The 17,974-nt window shown below is 39.9% G+C and overlaps 1 protein-coding gene across 13 annotated transcripts in view; it reads left to right on the top strand.

Annotated features, from left to right (window-relative positions):
- STAU2 (staufen double-stranded RNA binding protein 2) overlaps positions 1 to 17,498 on the top strand; it is a 166,480-nt gene extending 148,982 nt beyond the window's left edge. For 12 of the 13 annotated variants that reach the window (XM_040677711.1, XM_040677672.2, XM_046919733.1 and 9 more), the window contains 2 exons: positions 15,436 to 15,524; positions 16,369 to 17,498. In XM_040677711.1, the coding sequence (XP_040533645.1) occupies positions 15,436 to 15,524; positions 16,369 to 16,462 (183 nt within the window). In that variant the 3' untranslated portion in view covers positions 16,463 to 17,498. Of the gene's footprint in view, positions 1 to 15,435; positions 15,525 to 16,368 lie in introns of those variants that run through there. The other variant, XM_040677690.2, reaches the window with a different exon arrangement.
- Positions 17,499 to 17,974: the final 476 nt, after the last annotated feature.

The following is a 17,974-nucleotide window of genomic DNA, read 5'->3' as shown; positions in this document are numbered from 1 at the left end:
TGATTGTGCTCCTGTACTGTAAAAAGACAGGCTAAAGTATTTTATTTGAAGAAACAACATGTATTCAAGCATGGAAAGGGAATGGGGGTACAAAAATAGTATAGTTTTTTTGTTGTTGGTGGTAGAAAACCAGGACATTTTCCGTCCTCCTTGCTGTACAGTAAAGACAAACTTTCGGCCATTTGAAAGGTATTCATACATCTTCAGAAAGCTGAGTCCAAGCATAAGGCTCAGCCTCTCCTCCGCTGCCCTGAAGGGCTAGGTGAAGTACAGCTGGCATTCTACTCAGCAGATTCAGCAGTGCCCTCCATGTCTTCCAGATACTGTCAGAATTCTCAGATTCAATTGGTAAGTCGGAATTTATACTTCTAATCTAAAATTGTAAAATGTCTGGGGAAGAAGTCCTCTTTTTAAGAATTAAGCTTTGCAGCTTCGTTCTTATGTTAGTACGTATGGCACTTGCCATGCATTAGCTCTCCCTTAAAAAGCTGTTTTATTTTGCAGTTCACCTCTAATTCCTGACTCTGAGAGGTGGGATTGCTGGATGCTGTGTGCTAGTGAGGAATGCATAGGAGCTTAACAGCAGGAGCAACAGACCCAGGTTAAAAACTCAGTGACCAGGAACAAACGTGCCCTTTATTTCATCTCCCAGCTAAAACCCTAGATACAGTTTATTGGCTTTAAACTTTTCTCATTTAGTAGAAAAATCTAAGCTCAGTGTTTCTTCTTAATCACAGCCACTTTAAGTGGGACATATATGGCGCTATAAATTAAAGTTGCACAGAAGTATTCTTTGTTCAAAAGACTTGGAAAATGTTTGACAGTTAACTGTTAAATGGTATCTAAAATACCTGGAATTTCCTTTAAAGAAGTGCATGCCTCTACTGAAACTGACAAAATCAAATTTACGCAAAAAGATGATCAAAATGTGCTGCTTGATCTCAAAGTCAAGAGCTGAGTTTGTGCCTGAAAAATATTCAGCTAAATTTGTTCCCCGGTGTCACATAGCAGATTAGTGACAGAGTCACTCTTCTGAATGAAACAGATTTTTTATCCCACGTAACACATCCAGATTTCAAGTATTTTCACTCACTTTGAAATGAATTAGAAATCTCTTGAAATGTTTCACACAGAAGAGCAAACAAGTATGAATGTGTCACCCCACACGTACTCATCAGCCCAGCGGTCATGAAGTGTGGCACTTCCCTGTGATTTTTTGACCGCCATCTGTGCAGGACCTAGAAAGACTTTCCTCAAAACTGACATGTTCTCATAAAAAGTTTTGTTTCTTCATTCAGTGTTTTTCTGAAAAAGAAGTTTGACTGTCTCTGCTTCTGATTCCTAGTTCGGGGTCCCATCCAGCTGGCCACACATCCCCACCAACAAATACGTGAGTCACCTCTTAGAGGGACAGCAAGATCTGTAGCATCTTCATAATACTTCGGGTGTAATTTTCTTCTCAGATTTTGGGTCCTGACATAAAAAGGCTGGAATGAAGGATATGGTGTTATGCATACCCAAGTGAAGGCAGGGAGCCAACAAAATGCTATTGTAATTACAAGTGAACATTCTTGTATCATAATACTGCAAAGAAAAAACTATAAATCAGAGCTGTCCTGGTGGTCCCTGGCAGCAAAGCACAGGAGATTTGAGCTCATTCCCTAAGCTAGCCAAGACTGGGATCCTCATGGAGACAGCAGTTCATTCCAAGGGAAGGGCATTCCTCGTGTCTCCTGAGTGATGGTCATGAAACGCTGATTTTGGTGGGAGTCAAATCCAGCCTTCAGCACTGCAGGAGTGATGGTCTAAAAGTGCTGTCCATTGTGGAAAATAAAGCAAGTAGAGATCTGGAGGAATTTTATCTTCGAGTGCTCTGTCAGGGTGTCTAGTAGCCTGCCACTTCCAGTTAGGTCTGCACTATTGTCTACATCCCATATTCATTCATTGTTACACCTGAGTAAGTAAGATTGTCTGTGGATTGTTACCCAGTTTCATGGTTCCATACACTGACTCATGACAAGAGTGCTAAAATATTGTAATGGGAATAGAAAACTGAAACTAAGTAATAGTATCCAGAGTATCTCTACTGAAGTTCCTGTCACTGATAAACATGGACTCAAACTTTGTCTTAATTTAGAAATGGGTCCTTCTGCACTCCTGGAACCTTTTTCCTTTTTTTTCTTTCTTGTTTCTCATGGACATACAGCTCTGTAAAAATCATTGATCTGTCTGCATGTTGTACCACTTTCAAAAATAAGTCAGTAGCAGGAGAGTAGGAAAAGCATCAAAGCTGTTAGCACTGGACAGGTTTCTAGAAACTTTCTGTAATACAGTCTGGGGGGAGGAGGATATTTCCTGTGTATCCAAAAGATATGGCTTGAGCTGAGCCTGCATTTACAAACAGCTGGGGAGGGGCAAAACAAGATGATCTACTGTTGTGAAAATAAAAAATAATTTAAAAAACCTGAGAGTGTGCAAGTGCTTACAGCAAAATAAACCCCAAATTGACAGCTGCACAAACAGCACTTGCCCAGCAGTGGTAGTCAGTCACTAGGAATGCCCAGTTTCCCATCAGATTAGTAAGAATTTATAATTAATAGCACATTTAACGTCTCCTCTGTACTGAAATCGCAACTTAATCTGCTAACCTGGCTGTGGAGGAGGTAAAGGAGACAGAAATTCAGGGTCCTGCTTTGCTGAGCACATTATCTCCCTGTTGATAACAGTGTGAGATGAAGATAGACAGCGTTTCCAGAATCAGCCCCTCCGCTGGTTTAAGAGCTGCAGTCCTAAAAAGTGAGGTGCTCCTTCCTTAACAGATGTGACCCCCTTCAACTCTGATAAACTTCCTGAAAAGATGAGGGAAATCTGTGCCACACAGGATGTGCTCAGCACATTGAGGGATTGAGTTTGTAATGTCCCTGATAACTGTGGATACCTCATTGTAGGAGTCAGTTTTTATTTAAATTTTTTTAATAGGAGTATACACATCTGTCTTTATACCCAGCAGCTTTTCTGGCCCACAAGAAGTCCTCTGTGAGTTTCCCCAACTGAGCTCAGTGGGATCTCTGTCAGCTGCAAGATTTATGTCATCTTTTTCAGTCCTGAGAACTGTTCCTTAAGCTTTTCACATCTGGATTTAATTGGAAAGACATTAAAAGACATTAAGTGTGCTGGAAAAGCATATTTTAGAGAAGATCTTTATAGGCACTTCCATTAAAGGAGCTGATGGTTGTAGGTTAAAATGGGATGAGGATAAGCCATCAACAGTTAGCAAGGACAAAATTACATTACAAACTGCTTCAGATGAGAATATCGGCGTGTAGCTCTTGGGCCTGACTCTGATCTCACTTAAATCAACTTCAATTAGGAGAAAAATACTGGCTAATGTGGTATAAAAATACACTGAGATCAGAATCAAAAACTTTTGCCTTTTGGAAACACTCAGATTTCTAATTACATGCCATGTGTGCTAAATATAACACTTTTAGCTGTCAATCTAGATTTGGTACTTTGTTGAACATACACACACACTTGTAAAATGAGACTTGGAGAATGAAGAGAGGGGTTGGTCCTTACTGCTTTCAGGGTGGAAGTGTCCTTCTCTGAATTCCTGTATGTAGACTGCAAGAGTAGAGTTACACAAAAGCAGAGATAGTACACAATTTAGTATGTGGACTTTGCTAGAGATGTTGTAATGCAAGAATCCAGATCCCTAAACTCCCCATTGTTCAAGCTCTAACGTGCTGCTTGAATGCGCCAATGGACAGCACTCTGTATTAAGTGTAATCTATTGCTTTTGTCTGCAAAGTTGAGTTTCTTGTCATATTTAGACTGACACACACTTATAGTCTGCCTTAATGGACTTGAACAAACACTCATTTTAAAACAGCTAAAACCAAGGAATTTGATATTAAGGAAATCAATCCCATATCTAAATTAAAGTGTGCAGTCTTTAAAAATAGTAATTTGTCACATGCTAATGAACAAAAATAAAGAATTCTTTTGTAAAACATTGGAAAAAAAGATATTCTTTAAAACATTTCAACAAAAACCCATTTCAGTGAAACAAACAAGTTTGTTAGAGGCTCTCGCTTACCTGTTTCTCTTTGAAGTGAGTCTTTTAATCTGCTATGTTGTGAGAAGTATTTAATATTAATGAAAATATTACCTTGCTGGGAGGTAGTGGAAGGAATGAGGTACTTGAATTACAGTCATGTGGTTTTATTTTCCATCATTGCATACTTTTTCTCAGAATCTCCCCATCTCTCTTGGGCTATGATAAAATGCACATAAACTAGTAAGAGTGCCTGACCTTGACCAGCCACGTTTGTGCTTGTGCACTCTCCCTTTATTTCAGTTTCCTTATCTAGAAAAACAAGAGTAACAAAGCTGCTTCTCGTCCTTGGGTGCCATTTTGTCTTATGAAGAACATACTTGGAAGTAGAGATGAAAAGCATTTAAACATTGATGATTGTGTTTTCCAGGTAGAGTTTACTTTGCATGGAAGTATAACCATGCTGAAGTAAGCAGAATAACGCGTAATCTTTAGAACCTCGTTGTATACTAATTTTGTATATCAATTTCTGTATTATTTTGTTGTATATTAATTTTGATGCGAATTGGATTTGAGAGTTTGCAAAAATCTTTTAATATTCGGTGAGTATAAATCAGCACTTGCCCAAGAAAACCGCTTAAATAATAGAATAAATGCATGTATCTTGTTTAAATACAACGTAGTTTAGAACTCATCCGTTTTATTGGAACAACTTCTGGCTACATGTACATTACTAACAATATGCATGAGGGCCCATTTCCCAGTGGAGAATGACAGGGTCTTTGCCTCATTTGAGTACTGAAGAAGTGATATGAAACAGTACAGAACTGTGACCATCGGGCTGATGAAGGGGATGGTCTGTTGTACTGTGTTTTAGAAATCACCATGAAATCTTACACAACCAAGAAGCTCAGTCCACTTATTTAAAATCAAGTTCTCCTGCAATACACATAGGGTTAAAGACACTGGACTTGCAAATCTACACAGGGATATGTAGAAATGCCTAGAAAAAAATAATTAAATAAACCATTTTTTTTCTGAGAACGCAGCTGACAAGGATATTTTCCAGCCTTCAGTGGTGAAAGAGACAGTGATTCATAGCCTTTCTTCCCTGCTGGTGCAGCATTTTGCCTGAGGATATACATTCTGCTGTTTTCAGTTTTAGGTTTAAAGTCATACTTCTTAAAATCTCTTACAATTTTTGTCTGCAGCTTCTCAACCATTTTTGAGTGTTGCCTAGATTGTATGATACACCTCTACCTGTCCGTCCAATCACTAGCATCTAAATGCCCTCATTTGTAATTACTGAAAGAACCTCTGTTACTTTGGTGTCTACCTTTTTCTGAAAGTTAGTACATAAGTAGCTTCTGGGTGGGGATACTAAATTATAAGCAAGATTAATTTGAATTTTAATTGCTGTCTGGCGAAATTCTCTTGCATACAGTGTAAATGCTTGGAAATAGAACTTTAAATCATTTTCACTATACTGATTAGTAAGTTGTGATGATACATTATTTTTTCCATCTTTATTCTTTCTTTTATAACAATTGAAGGAAAAATAAGAAATTTAAAGATAAATACAGTAATAAGATAAAGACTGAAAAGGCACTGAAATAACTTGATGAAAGGAGCTTGATTAGGATTTAACTGTTGATACTTGGGCTAAACTTTCACACCTCACTTCTTCACTATTAGAGGATGTAGACACACCTCAGTAGATACTAGCACTGAACCTGAAAGCTCTTCTGAGATGTTCAGAAAGAATTACTAATTTACTGATTTTCAGCATCAATTGTAATGCAAAGTTAGCATTTTGGTATCACTTGAAAATATTGTTCCTCACAATAAAGAAGTCTGAGAAGATGCAGATTTAAAAACACTTCCTCTATGAGTCTGTTACAGAACTTTCAGCTGTCCTTCATCTCTTACTCTCACCTGGAAGTAAAAATGAATTGAGAGTTGGCAAACAGGCCAGCATTTCTGCCCCAGATTAATCTCTTATGCTAATATTAACTTTCTCATTCCACATTGTTTGATCAGGTACTCTTCATTAAAAACAAAAACAATAAAACATACCTTTTCATTATTTTAATAATTAAGTGCTTTTCATGTGGTTTTCTCTCCTTGTGGCCAGAAACTCTTGAATCACCATTAGAGCAATAGAACTGTCTCACCTCAGATAATCATGCTGCTGTTTCATAGGTTTTTAGGTAGTGCTTTTCCTTCATTACTTCCGAAATTATTTCATAGTCCTAAGGATGGTGATGGGTTTTCTAGTGTGGTAGCTCACATGCTAGAATATACCAGTTCCTAACTGACTCTTGACTGTTAACTCAGCTAGTCCCTTTACTTAAGTAGGTTGTTGAAGATCTGCAGAAATAAAATGTCATGTTGAATAGTGGTTTTCACTCCATCCACTTCTTGTAATATCGAGAGGCATGGAGGGTTTCAAACCGTGAGTATATGTGTCCAATAAAACTAGGTGGATGAAGGTGACATGATTGCTGTTGATAGAAGCTCTGCGTAACCTGTAGGAAAGTTTGTTCAAGAACAGTTAATCCTTGCTTTATGATTACCCCCAGAAAGCTGGCAAGGTCAGACTTTACACTGATTGTATGTCATTTTAAGTGTTGAATGCATGAGTTGCCTTGGGACAGCATCAATTACTGCATGGGACTTGTTCTAAGCTATGTCTGTGCAGCTTCCTTCTTAGTTAAAAGATACAGGATTCCTTCTATCCTCCAGCCTTCTTCTCTTGACAGGTGCAATCAGTATCTTTAATTGTAGTGCTTATCAGGTGGCTGTTCGTTTGTGCAGACATTAATCAGTTTGGAGGATGCTGCTTCCATGTAAACTACATGAGCTAATCAGATTATAACTCTGCGTTTTTCATGCATATCATAAATAGTGCGAGGAAAGGGCTTAAAGTCATTTAATTAAGGTTTACAATGTGCAGTGTGAAAAGCCTTTCTAAATTCAATTTTTAAACAGATGTTAACATTGGTTCACATGAAATCTAATCAACTGGGAAGAACAGCACATTGTGAGGAAAGCAGGGAGAACTCCTAGCAGAAATTATCTCTTCCAGTGCAGTGAAATCTTTTAGAACAGAAGCTGTTGGGAAAAGGGATTTGTTTCAATAACCATCTCCTTGCTTCATTTTGGCTTATATGTTGCCAACTTGGTGAATGCAGGGGGATTAAATGAAGATGTTAAGAAGTCAAATCTTGGCTACCTCGTGCACATGTATATAAGTCTACACATACAGGTATATCTTCCCTTTATCCACCTATGTGTGCAGTTTTGGATGTGGACTAGTTGAAGGTGGAGGCTTGGTTGGAAATATCTTCATCAAGAGAAAGCAAAAATAGTCACCAAGAACAATATTTTTAAATACACACAGAGTTTAATAGTTGCCTAACTTTGGAATACCAAGTCCTCAAACTCAGCTCAACAGCTGTGATGTTGTTGGTTTGTTGGTTTTTTTTTTCCAATGGCTTTTAAATGTGAAATTTAAAGCTACACATTAAAAAGTCATGAAATGCTGTGTCATTACTGATGCACACAGGATTTCTGCAGTGTTGTTGCACAAATGATATTGCCTTTTGAGGCCTCATCTGTCACAGAGCAGAGAAGAACCTTCCTGCTTTGGTGGGCACCATTTCTTTTAGCTTAGAAAGCAAACACTGAGTGTTTGTAAATATACTTGCAAGCAGATTGATTCATGCATCAACTCTGCTATTTTCTAGGTTTTTGGCTTGCCAGGGTAATCAAGGACTAGAGTTTGATGTGTGTGTTGTTTTGACCTGGCATACAAGCATTTTCTCAAGCGTACACTCATACTTGTTCATGTATGTGGCATGTGGTTTACAGACACCATGATCACAAGTCATTTGCAGACTCAACCGTGATCTCAGACCCATCTATTAAGATGGTAAAATCTTGTCACAGAATCATAGAACCGTGGAATCGTTTGAGTTTGAAGGGACTCTTAAAGGTCATCTAGTCCAACTCCCCTGCAATGAACAGGGACAGCTAAACCAGGTTGCTCAGAGCCTGGTCCACCCTGACCTCGACTGTCTCCAGTTATCCACCACCTCTCTGGGCAACATGTTCCAGTGCCTCACCACCCTTATTTTAAAAAGCTTCTTCCATATATACAATCTAAATCTCCCCTCCTTTAGTTTGAAGCTATTTATTTCCCCTTGTCCTGTTACAACAGACCCTGCTAAAGAGTCTGTCCCCTTCCTTCTTATAGCACCTCTTTAGGTGTCAGAAGGCCACTGTCAGGTCTCCCCAGAGCCTTCACTTCTCCGGACTGAACAGCCCCATCTCTCTCAGCCTGTTCTCACAGGGCAAGTGTTCTATCCCTTGGATCATTTTTGTGGCCCTCCTCTGGATGCACTCTTAACAAGTCCACATCTCTCCAGCACTGAGGACTCTGCATCAGAACACAGTGCTCCAGGTAAGGTCTCACCAGTGCAGAGTGGAAAGGCAGAGTCACCTCCCTCACCCTACTTACCACACTTCTTTGGATGCAGTCCAGGATGCAATTGGCTTTCTTGGTTGCAAGGGTACTTTTCTGGTCCATCTTGCCATACACAAGTACCCCCAAGTTCTTGTCAGAACTATGTGCTATTCTTACATCCCCCAGCTTGTACTGATAACAGGGGTTGCCACAACCTAGAAGCAAGGCCTTGCACTTGAATATGTTGAGCCTTATGAGGTTCACCTGGGCCCACTGCTCAAGACTGTCTAGATCTCTCTGGATAGCATCCTGTCCCTTGTACATGTCAAATGCATCACACAGCTTGGTGTCATCCACAAACTTGCTGAGGGTGTACTCAGTTGTACTGTACATGTCATTGATGAAGATGTTAAAGAGCACTGGTCCATGTACTGACTCCTGAGGGACACTGCTTGTCACCAGTTTCCATCTGAACACTGAGCCATTGACCACCACTCTCTGGATATAATCTAGTAACCAGTTCCTCATCCATCAAGTAGTCCAACCATCAAACTCCTATCTTTCCAATTTGGAGAGAAGGATGTTTTGGGGGACCATGTCAAAGGACTTACTAAAGTCCAGATAGATGACATCAGTGGCTTTTCCCCTGTCCACTGACGCAGTTACACCATCATAAAAGCAAAAGGATTGATCGGGCAGGACCGGCCCTTGGTGAAGCTATACTGATTATCCCATACCACCTCTCTCTCTTCCATGTGCCTTAGCATAGCTTCCAGGAGGATCTACTCCGTGATCTTCACCAGCTAAGAAGTGGGGCTGACAGGTCGTTAGTTCACTGGGTCGCTCTTTCTACCCTTCTTAAAAATGAGTGCTATATTACCTTTTTTTCCGGACAGCAGGGACTTCACCTTATCACCATGACTTTTCAGATATCATCAAGAGTTGCTTGGTGGCTACATCAGCCAATTCCCTCAGGACTCTGGGATGCATCTCATAAGGACCTATAGACTTATGGGCATTCAGGTTCCTTAGGTAGTCGCAAATGCATCTTCACTTACAGCAGGAGGGTTAATTGCTCCTCCAGTTCCCTCCTTTTGAACCATCCACTTGAGGGCTGTGTGTAGAATAGTCACTAGTGAAGACTGAGGCAAAAAGTTGTTGAGTACCTCAGCCTCAGTCTGTTGTTACTCGACTGTCTGTATTGCTCACTAGAGGCGATATGCCCTCCTGGACTTTCCTTTTCCAATTGATGTACCCATAGAAGCCTTTCTTATCCTTCTTTGCACCCCTTGCCAAGTCCAGTTCCAGTTGGGCCTTGGCCTTCCTGACCCTAACCCTACTTAGCCTAGCAGAATCTCTGTACTCCTCCCAGGTTACCTGTCCCTGCTTCCACTGCCTGTGCATTTTCTTCTTACTCTCCAAGTTTGACCAGCAGGCTCTGTTCAGCCATGCCAGTTTCCTACCTTCCTTTCCTGACTTCCTCCACCTGGGGATGGAGAACTTTTGTGCCCCAGGGAAATTTCCTTAGAGATGTACCAGTTCTGCTCTGCCCCTTTGTCTCTGAGGACAGATTCCCAGGCAATTTTCTTGACTAACTCCTTGAAGAGCTGGAATTTGACTTTCCTAAAGTTAAGCTTCCTGATTTTACTCATTGCCTGTTCAACATCTCTCAAGATTGTGAACTCCACCACTGCATGGTCGCTACAGTCCAGGCAGCCTCCAATCCTGGTGTCACTAATCATTTCACTTGTGTTGGTGAGCAACAGGTCCAGCATTGCATCCCCCCTTGTGGAGATGTCTATTACGTGTCTCAGGAGGTTATCCTCAATGTATTCCAGGAGCCTCCTGGATAATCTACAACTCACCATACTACTTTTCCAGCAGATATCAGGGTGGTTGAAGTCCCCCAGCAGGACAGGAGCCTGTGAACACGATGCTTTCTGTAGCTGGAGGAATAAAACTTCATCAACAGGCTCCACTTGATCAGGTGGGCTGTAATAGATCCCAACCACAAGTCTCCCTATGTTGCCTCTGTCACTAACTCTCACCCATAGGTTTTCGACTTGCTCATGGCCATTCTTCAGGGACAGCTCCTCACACTCTATTCCTTCCTTGATGTAGAGGACAACACCTCCACCCCTCCTACCTCCTCTATCCCTTCTGTCCTTTATTACCTACTGTGGACCCTTTCTTCATTCAGAAAAACAACAAAATGAAAATTTTCAGTTTCACGGACTAATCTGAAATGCAATAAGGATTTAAGGGGGAAAGCACAAAGTAGATACTATGCTAAAACAAATGGGAAAAAGTTATCATGAGGATGTGGGCTTAAATGCACATGGGCTAGCGTAGTGCCTGTCTGCATTTCTTGCTAAAAGTATGATCTAATGTTACTAGATTGTCATTACAAGATGCTTAATCCCCAGAGTGAGAAACAGGAAGAATATTTGCAAGTTTGAATGCTATTTACTAATTGCCAATTGACTTGAGGAAAGTTAAAAAATTACTGGAAACATCCATCCCTGTCCTGATACACTCACACAGTAATAATGGAAATGGCAGCCAAGACAAACAGCTAGCAGTGCGGTGCATCCTGTTGGCATCGTATTTTTGGCACTGTTGTAGCTACATAGAAAACAAGTGATACAAGAAATGTGTAAGGACATCTGTTCTGTAACCTATGGGGCTTCACTCACAAAACAGTTGTAAAATCTTCTGGGGGAGAGAAAAAATTCTCTGTATCTGTGCAGATGCTCTATTGTAAGAAAAATATCAATGGAAGGAAGTGTTGAGCCTTGAAAAGAGGAAATTGTTCACCAGATTCACTGTCAAATGTTCCATTCTTTTCTTTCCTTTTCATTTAACCTAAGTTATCTGCCATTCACAAGTTAAATTTAAGCCAAGCTTTGTAAATCTGTTGGGACTAATAGAATTGAATCGTAGATTAAATTAGCCTAGTGTCTGCTTATAGCGCTTCTTCACAGGAGTTTACTTGGGTTCTGTGTCATTGCTAATTATTCCGGTCACAGCCTTCAGCTACCAGCTTCCTTCCTGAATCCAACATCTTCATGCCTGTCTAGGAGTATTACAGGGCAAGGAGAAGCATTAAGGATATCTATTAAGTGTATCTCACTCTATCTTTCGTCTACTGCTCTTCAGTCACCTCCCACTAGTAGATATTTTTAAACGAAAGGAACTTTCCCAAAATACAAAACTTGTTGCAGAAGTCAGGATATATGTAGTTAGGCTTCCTCCACAGGTGACCTACAGGGAGAAAGACATTTTTCCATGCTAAAGAAATCAAATTTCATGTAAACCTGGAATACATTAGGAAACTGGAAGATAAATAGGGTCTGTAAGTTGTAAGAGTTTGGGAGGACTTGGGGAAGGAGAGCAGCTGGAGATGCTGGATGGGGGAGCATTTAGAAGTGGGAAAAAGAAGAGGCCTAGGTAGGGGGAGATTTGTAGAGAAGTAGAGGTGTTTTCCTCTGCTGTTAAAGAAGTCCAAACTCTGAAGTAGGTATTAATGAGGGAAGACCAGGGGCACTGGATTGACTTGGGAAAGACGAGGGAATGAGGCAGAAAGCGGGGAGTAGGGACTCAATAGTGAGAAGCCTGAGATTTTGAAAAGATCATCAACTTGCAGAACAGCAAAGGTGGGAAGCCCATCAATGAGGACTGATGCAGGGGCTGGCTCTTTAGCTGTGTTCACACAAGCACTTGACAATTCTGCTTGGAAGGTCAGGAACACGAAGTACAGGATTGCTTTCCTGCTGCTTGACTCTTCTAAAATTTCATTTGATATATATGATATATCTGAGATCTCACCTTTTATATCACATTTTGATTTGGGAAGGGCATCGTTTGAAGAAGGACGAAATGGAGAAATGAGGTCATATCAAATTACAAGCATTAGGATTTGGACGTTGTGTTGTTATTAAGAATGTCTGTCTTTACTCATCTTAAATCTTACTTTCATTTTGTATGTTTCTTTGAATTGTTCTATATTTATATCATTGACACCCATACAGTAATGGTCCATACTTACAGGCAAAGGATTTCATTATTGTGTATTGCAATACTTCTTCCCTTCTTGATAGAAGAGGAAAAGACTTTCCCTTTGAGACAGTGGCTCATATTCCTCCAGGGCATTCCAAAGGAGGTTTTTTTTTTTGTTTTTGTTTTTGTTTTTTTTTCTGGAAAGCAGCTATTAAGGCTGCTCTGTAATTTACATGGTCTGCTTGCAATAACCAGTTCTGTGAGTAGAGCAGTAGTGAGTAACAAATGTACTTATTTAAAGCAATTCTAGAAAGGAAGATTGGGTTGGTCCAATTAATCTCTTGATGATTTGAGGGTTTCAGTGGCCACTTATCAAGATCAATCTGTCCTGCATATCAGGTGATTACCTTATGATCTAATTTTGAATGAAGCATTACTTGGCACTGCTTGTTACTATGATCAGGGCCTCTCAGTCTAAGTCACTGTACAAACAAATAACCTGAACAAACCATCCTTTCACAACAAGTTTACAGTTCACACGTCAGACCAGGAAGCTAAGAATATTATTGGATATTAAAAAAGTAAACAAGGTAGATTCAAAAAAACAGATGGGATAGCAATAAAGCAGTAGGAGGAGCAGATGTCTCAGCTTCCTTCTCTCCTCACAGTACTACCTAGTAAAGTACTCTGGGCTACCATACATAAGAACAAATGAGATCTGGTTGCTTTGTTGATGTCAATCAGGAAGAAATGGATGTGAAAAGAAAGGAGATTCTTGCATTCCAGTCCCTACCCCTTGAGTTGTTTGTGGCTGGTAGTTGATAGCCCATGATCAACTGAAATACAATACAGAAACAGCCCTGTATAAGGAAGCACAGGAGCCCAGTTCTAGCCTCTTCCTCACTTGTGGAGCAATGTTTGCATTGTGTTGGAAATAATCCCACAAAGAGGAGTAGATGGAAGAAATTAGGATGTAGAAAGGTGTTGGGTTACTGGAAGAAACAGAGAAGTTGAGAGGAGAGAAGAAAAACCTTGTTGCCACTGGGAAAAAATGGTTTGGCTGGAACAAACTTGGTGATTTAGCTGTGTGATCAAGATCCAGAATGGAAAGATGGATGGTGATCAGAACCTATAGGAGCTGAGAATACATTTCTGAAATGGCAGGCACTGTCAGGTGGCAGAGAAAGAGATGCCTCATAAGAAAATGCAAATATACCAAATGTCAAGAAAACTAGAATAAATGGGGAAAGGAAGGATACTGAAGGATAATAAAACTGTTAGATTCTTTAACGGGAGAAGTTGTGTCTGAGGTGAAGGTCTGAGGTTCAGCCATAGTATGGAAAAGTAATAAAGAGATGTAGGCAGCAGATAATTTAAGATGATGGGAATCATTATATGAATGGATGGGAAGAAAGAACTAGTAGAGAGCAGGACAGATGTCAGATACAGGGGGCACAGCGCACATGGCAAAAGAAGAGTGGACAAGAAAGTAACAGTGATAATCTGATGTTTAAGAAGTGTTTAGCTTTTTATTTGCATGCTAGCACAAAAGCCATGAAACCTCACAAGCGAAAAAAATTCCTCTTCATGCGTTATGGGTGGGAGTACCGTGTACAGCCTTGTGAAGCTTTGGCAGCTAGTCATTACTATAGACAAATCTGGGATACACGGTCTTTTAGTTTAGGGCAGCCTGGCAATTTTTGCACTGTTATTCATCTTGCCAAAATACACATTGTCTGATAATATTTAAGTTGTATAAACATACCTTTCAAGGGAAGGAGCTGTTGAGAGAATCCAGGCAAAGAATTAGCTTGAGAGCAAATCTAGTACTTCATTACAATGGCAGCTCCTGTTCCTGACAGAGCCTGTGCTGCCCAGAAGGAACGGGAAATGAAGATGGAGACATTGATTCTTTGTATCCCAGCAATGACAAAGAGACTAACTTCCAATTTTCTAAACAGCAGTTACTGGCTTCACCATGAGCAGCAGTGCCAGAGAACCTGCAGTCAGTTCCAGTATTTGCAATGTCACCTTGGGTGACAGTGTCTGTGGAAAGCCACCTCTTTTTCCACCCTGTGATGAATGCATCTTAGGTGGGAGTGATTAAATAGAAAGTTCTGCTTTGCCTTTCACCTTTGAGACAGGAGAGACTTCATTTGTTTTATTGTTCTGGGTGTGTTTTCTAAGTGAGGCACGTGGTGCCTGAGAGTTTCATAATCAACCTTTGCTAAATTAATTACAAAAAATCATTTGTCTGTTGCCAAAGCAGCTAGGGGAAAGAAGAACAATGTGCTTCTCAGAACTAAAGCAGGACTCATGAAGCTGAGAGAGAACTCTGTCAACAAAAAAATGCAATTATGCAGAAAAATGTGAGCTAAAAACTGATCATTATTCTGATGCTTCATAGTTGTCCCACGTTGGCTTACCCTGTTTAGCACAGTTCACTAATGTAAGAGACATCAGTCTGCTGTGTTGTTCGGGTTCCAGCTTCGGGGGGCTGGCAGTGCCCTGCTGCCCATCTACCTGTTGCTCACACTTTCTGCATTCATCTGCAGGACAAGGTCTTCAAGCTCCATAGGAAGTTCCAGGAAGCGTGAAAGCTAAGAAAGCACAGGGGGAAGGTGGAGAGCCTTTTCTAGCCAGAGAGGCAAAAATCCTAAAAGTATATCATGTTATTGATGTAGATAGTGCAGCTTTTGTTAACACATACAATTATCATTTGTACACCCGGGAAGAAGAAGGTATCCTCAAACCTGTGCACAAACACAGTTGTTGATCAAGGCGCTGTTCTGTACCCTCTTTATAAGCTCTGCAGTATAAATGGTTTCAAAATACCAAAATATACATCCTCCTCCATTTGGTATTAACACAGTTGTGTCAGTGGGTTTTTAACAATTCATTTTTTATTTAGGCAGCATTAAGTGCCTTGAAACAGTTTTCAGAACAAGGACTGGATCCAGTGGAAGGGGCTATGAAAGTTGAAAATGGATCACTTGAAAAGTAAGTACCATTTAAATCCTTTGCATTTTAATGCCTGTGTGGCACCGTAGATAAGAAATATTAATTAAGAGCTTAGTTGCCCTTTTAGACCTGTGCAAAAACTTTCCACTGGAATTTGCGCAGTTTTTGACAATTTGAGAGGATAAGCAGGATTTCAGGTTTAGTATTACTGATAATATTTACTAATGAACTATGAGACAGTCAATCTTCCTATGGAAACCCTAAAGAAGAGGATTTTCTATTTATTGTATGGATTATCTTTAAGTAGCATAACATGATTTTTCTCCAGTGTATTGTAGCACGTGATAGTGCCTGTAAATAGGGTAGTTATCTGCAGTGAGTCCCTATGTCTGCAGGGTGAATTTTACCCTAGAGAATTTAAAAGTAAGTTAAAAATTCTGTCAGGTCTTAAAAACTCTTATAGAGAATATTATCTTTAAGCAGCAGACAATGGATGCAAGTTTCACACTAGATTTTCAAATACTTAGGAAAGTTGGATTGTCCATCCAGTATGGATCTTTTTTTTTCCTGATGTTGGTATGTTTACATAAAGTCTTGTATTACCACATAAATTAGGGAATGATAGAATAAGAGAAAGAAGACTGTAAGTGGCATTGGGAGTCTTCAACAGATATATTGTGGCTATTTATAAACTAATTTAATCAGAAACAATTTTCCATATGATCTCATCAGCATAGTATTTGAACATAAATATTGTTGTTTCACTTTAAAATGTTACCTTCCACAGTGACCTTTGAATCTCATGTGCCATCTGCTAATAAACATGTCTTAAAGATGTGCAACCCTGGACCTTACCACTCTTGTTGATGTATTAATCTTTCAGACAAGTCAAGCATCTGGGAGAGAAAGCAGACAATAAACAGACTAACTCAGGCACCATTGCTCAGGACTGCAAGGATTCAAAGGCTGTCGTCTAGGAGCTTCCCAGCACCCACGGCTGCCACTGCATCCTTATAAACCTGTCAACACGCAATAGGGTGTATGTGTACAAGGAAATGAATGACTAATACCATTATTTGAGTCTTATGTGAAGACAACACTATTCTAACACAAGAGATAGTATACATGGTACTGTTTATTCAACTGTGGAAAAAAACAAAATTGAACATTTCCCTTAGAACTCGAGATCAGAGCATAACCCAATTGCCCAGAGGCAGAAGAAATCTGATCATGTTACTGGAGGTTAAAACAACAACTAATTAACAGAAGTGTTAGAAAAAGAAAAAAAAAAAAGAAAAAAAAAGTAAACATTAAAATTGATTAATACTGAGGAAAACCAGTCAGCATTGTTTCAGTTATACAATTTTTCGTAGTGTAGTTTTAAGTTCAGCTTACTGTTTTTTAAATAATGCTTGAATATTTTAAAATTAACCAATGACAGTGCTGTGAGAATTGTAGTTGTTGTCTTCATATATAGTCATACAGCTTATCTTTTTATGCAGACATTATGCATTCTTCATTCTATATGAATATGTATGACTTTAAGATGCACTACTCAGAGTTGTATGCAAACAGAAGTTTAAATCATGACAAGTATTTGCTTAACATGAACAGATGTTAGTTATGGTCAGTCTCAATATACTCCAGGAAAAAGCAAATATGGTATTTGATTTTCCTTGCCATTATCAATTAAAGAGGCGTCTTGCCTCCAGGCGACATGTTCCCCTTCGGTTCTGCTCTCTGTTGTGTGAAGCACATCTACACCCCATCTGTGTGTTGTATCAGCCCACCGTTTGCATCAACTGAGTGTTTTTAATCTCTGCATTCTGACCAACAGCAAAAGGTAGGATTGCAACCTTATCAAGCCAAGGTAGGAAAACCGTTGATGTGGAGATCATTCTTTCGTGAAAGGAGCAGCAGCAGAGAAAAGACCTGTGGCTGCGCTCTGTACCAGCATATTCCATTTCAGTGTGTGGCCAAATGCAGTAAAACCACATCAGTTCATGTGCACAATGACAGTGTCGTCTCTTTCTTTACCATTCGCAGGTAGACAGCTAAAAGAATGGGCTGAAATAGCAGCACAAAAAGCAATTATAAACAAATGAAGGACTGGCCACCATGCCAATGCCTGGGTTCAATCTTCCCCATGCCACCGCCTTCTACAAACCTACTGTGTTACAGCAGTGAACCTGGCATGTATGTCATTTATTTGTTCAAAACAACTAATTTATTTTTATAAACCTCTTGCAATAAACACATAAAGCAACTGCCAACTGCATAACAGTCCTGACAACATTGCACAAGATTTCAGAAGCATGTAAACCAGGGATCACAACCCTGGTGACTCACTCAGGAAAGCAGCACTGTAAGGAAGTGGTGCAAGGTACAGCGGCATTGATTCAGCTCTAGGATGGGCTTGTGGGGTAATGTGTGCTCTTACAGAATCAGCAGTCTCTAGTAGCACTGAGGAGTCCTTCTTTCTTTTTTCA

This window comes from Gallus gallus, chromosome 2 (genome assembly GCF_016699485.2).
Source record: "Gallus gallus isolate bGalGal1 chromosome 2, bGalGal1.mat.broiler.GRCg7b, whole genome shotgun sequence".
Classification (NCBI taxonomy): Eukaryota; Metazoa; Chordata; class Aves; order Galliformes; family Phasianidae; genus Gallus; species Gallus gallus.
Note: the sequence above shows the minus strand (reverse complement) of the source record. Positions and strands in the feature narration are given on the sequence as shown.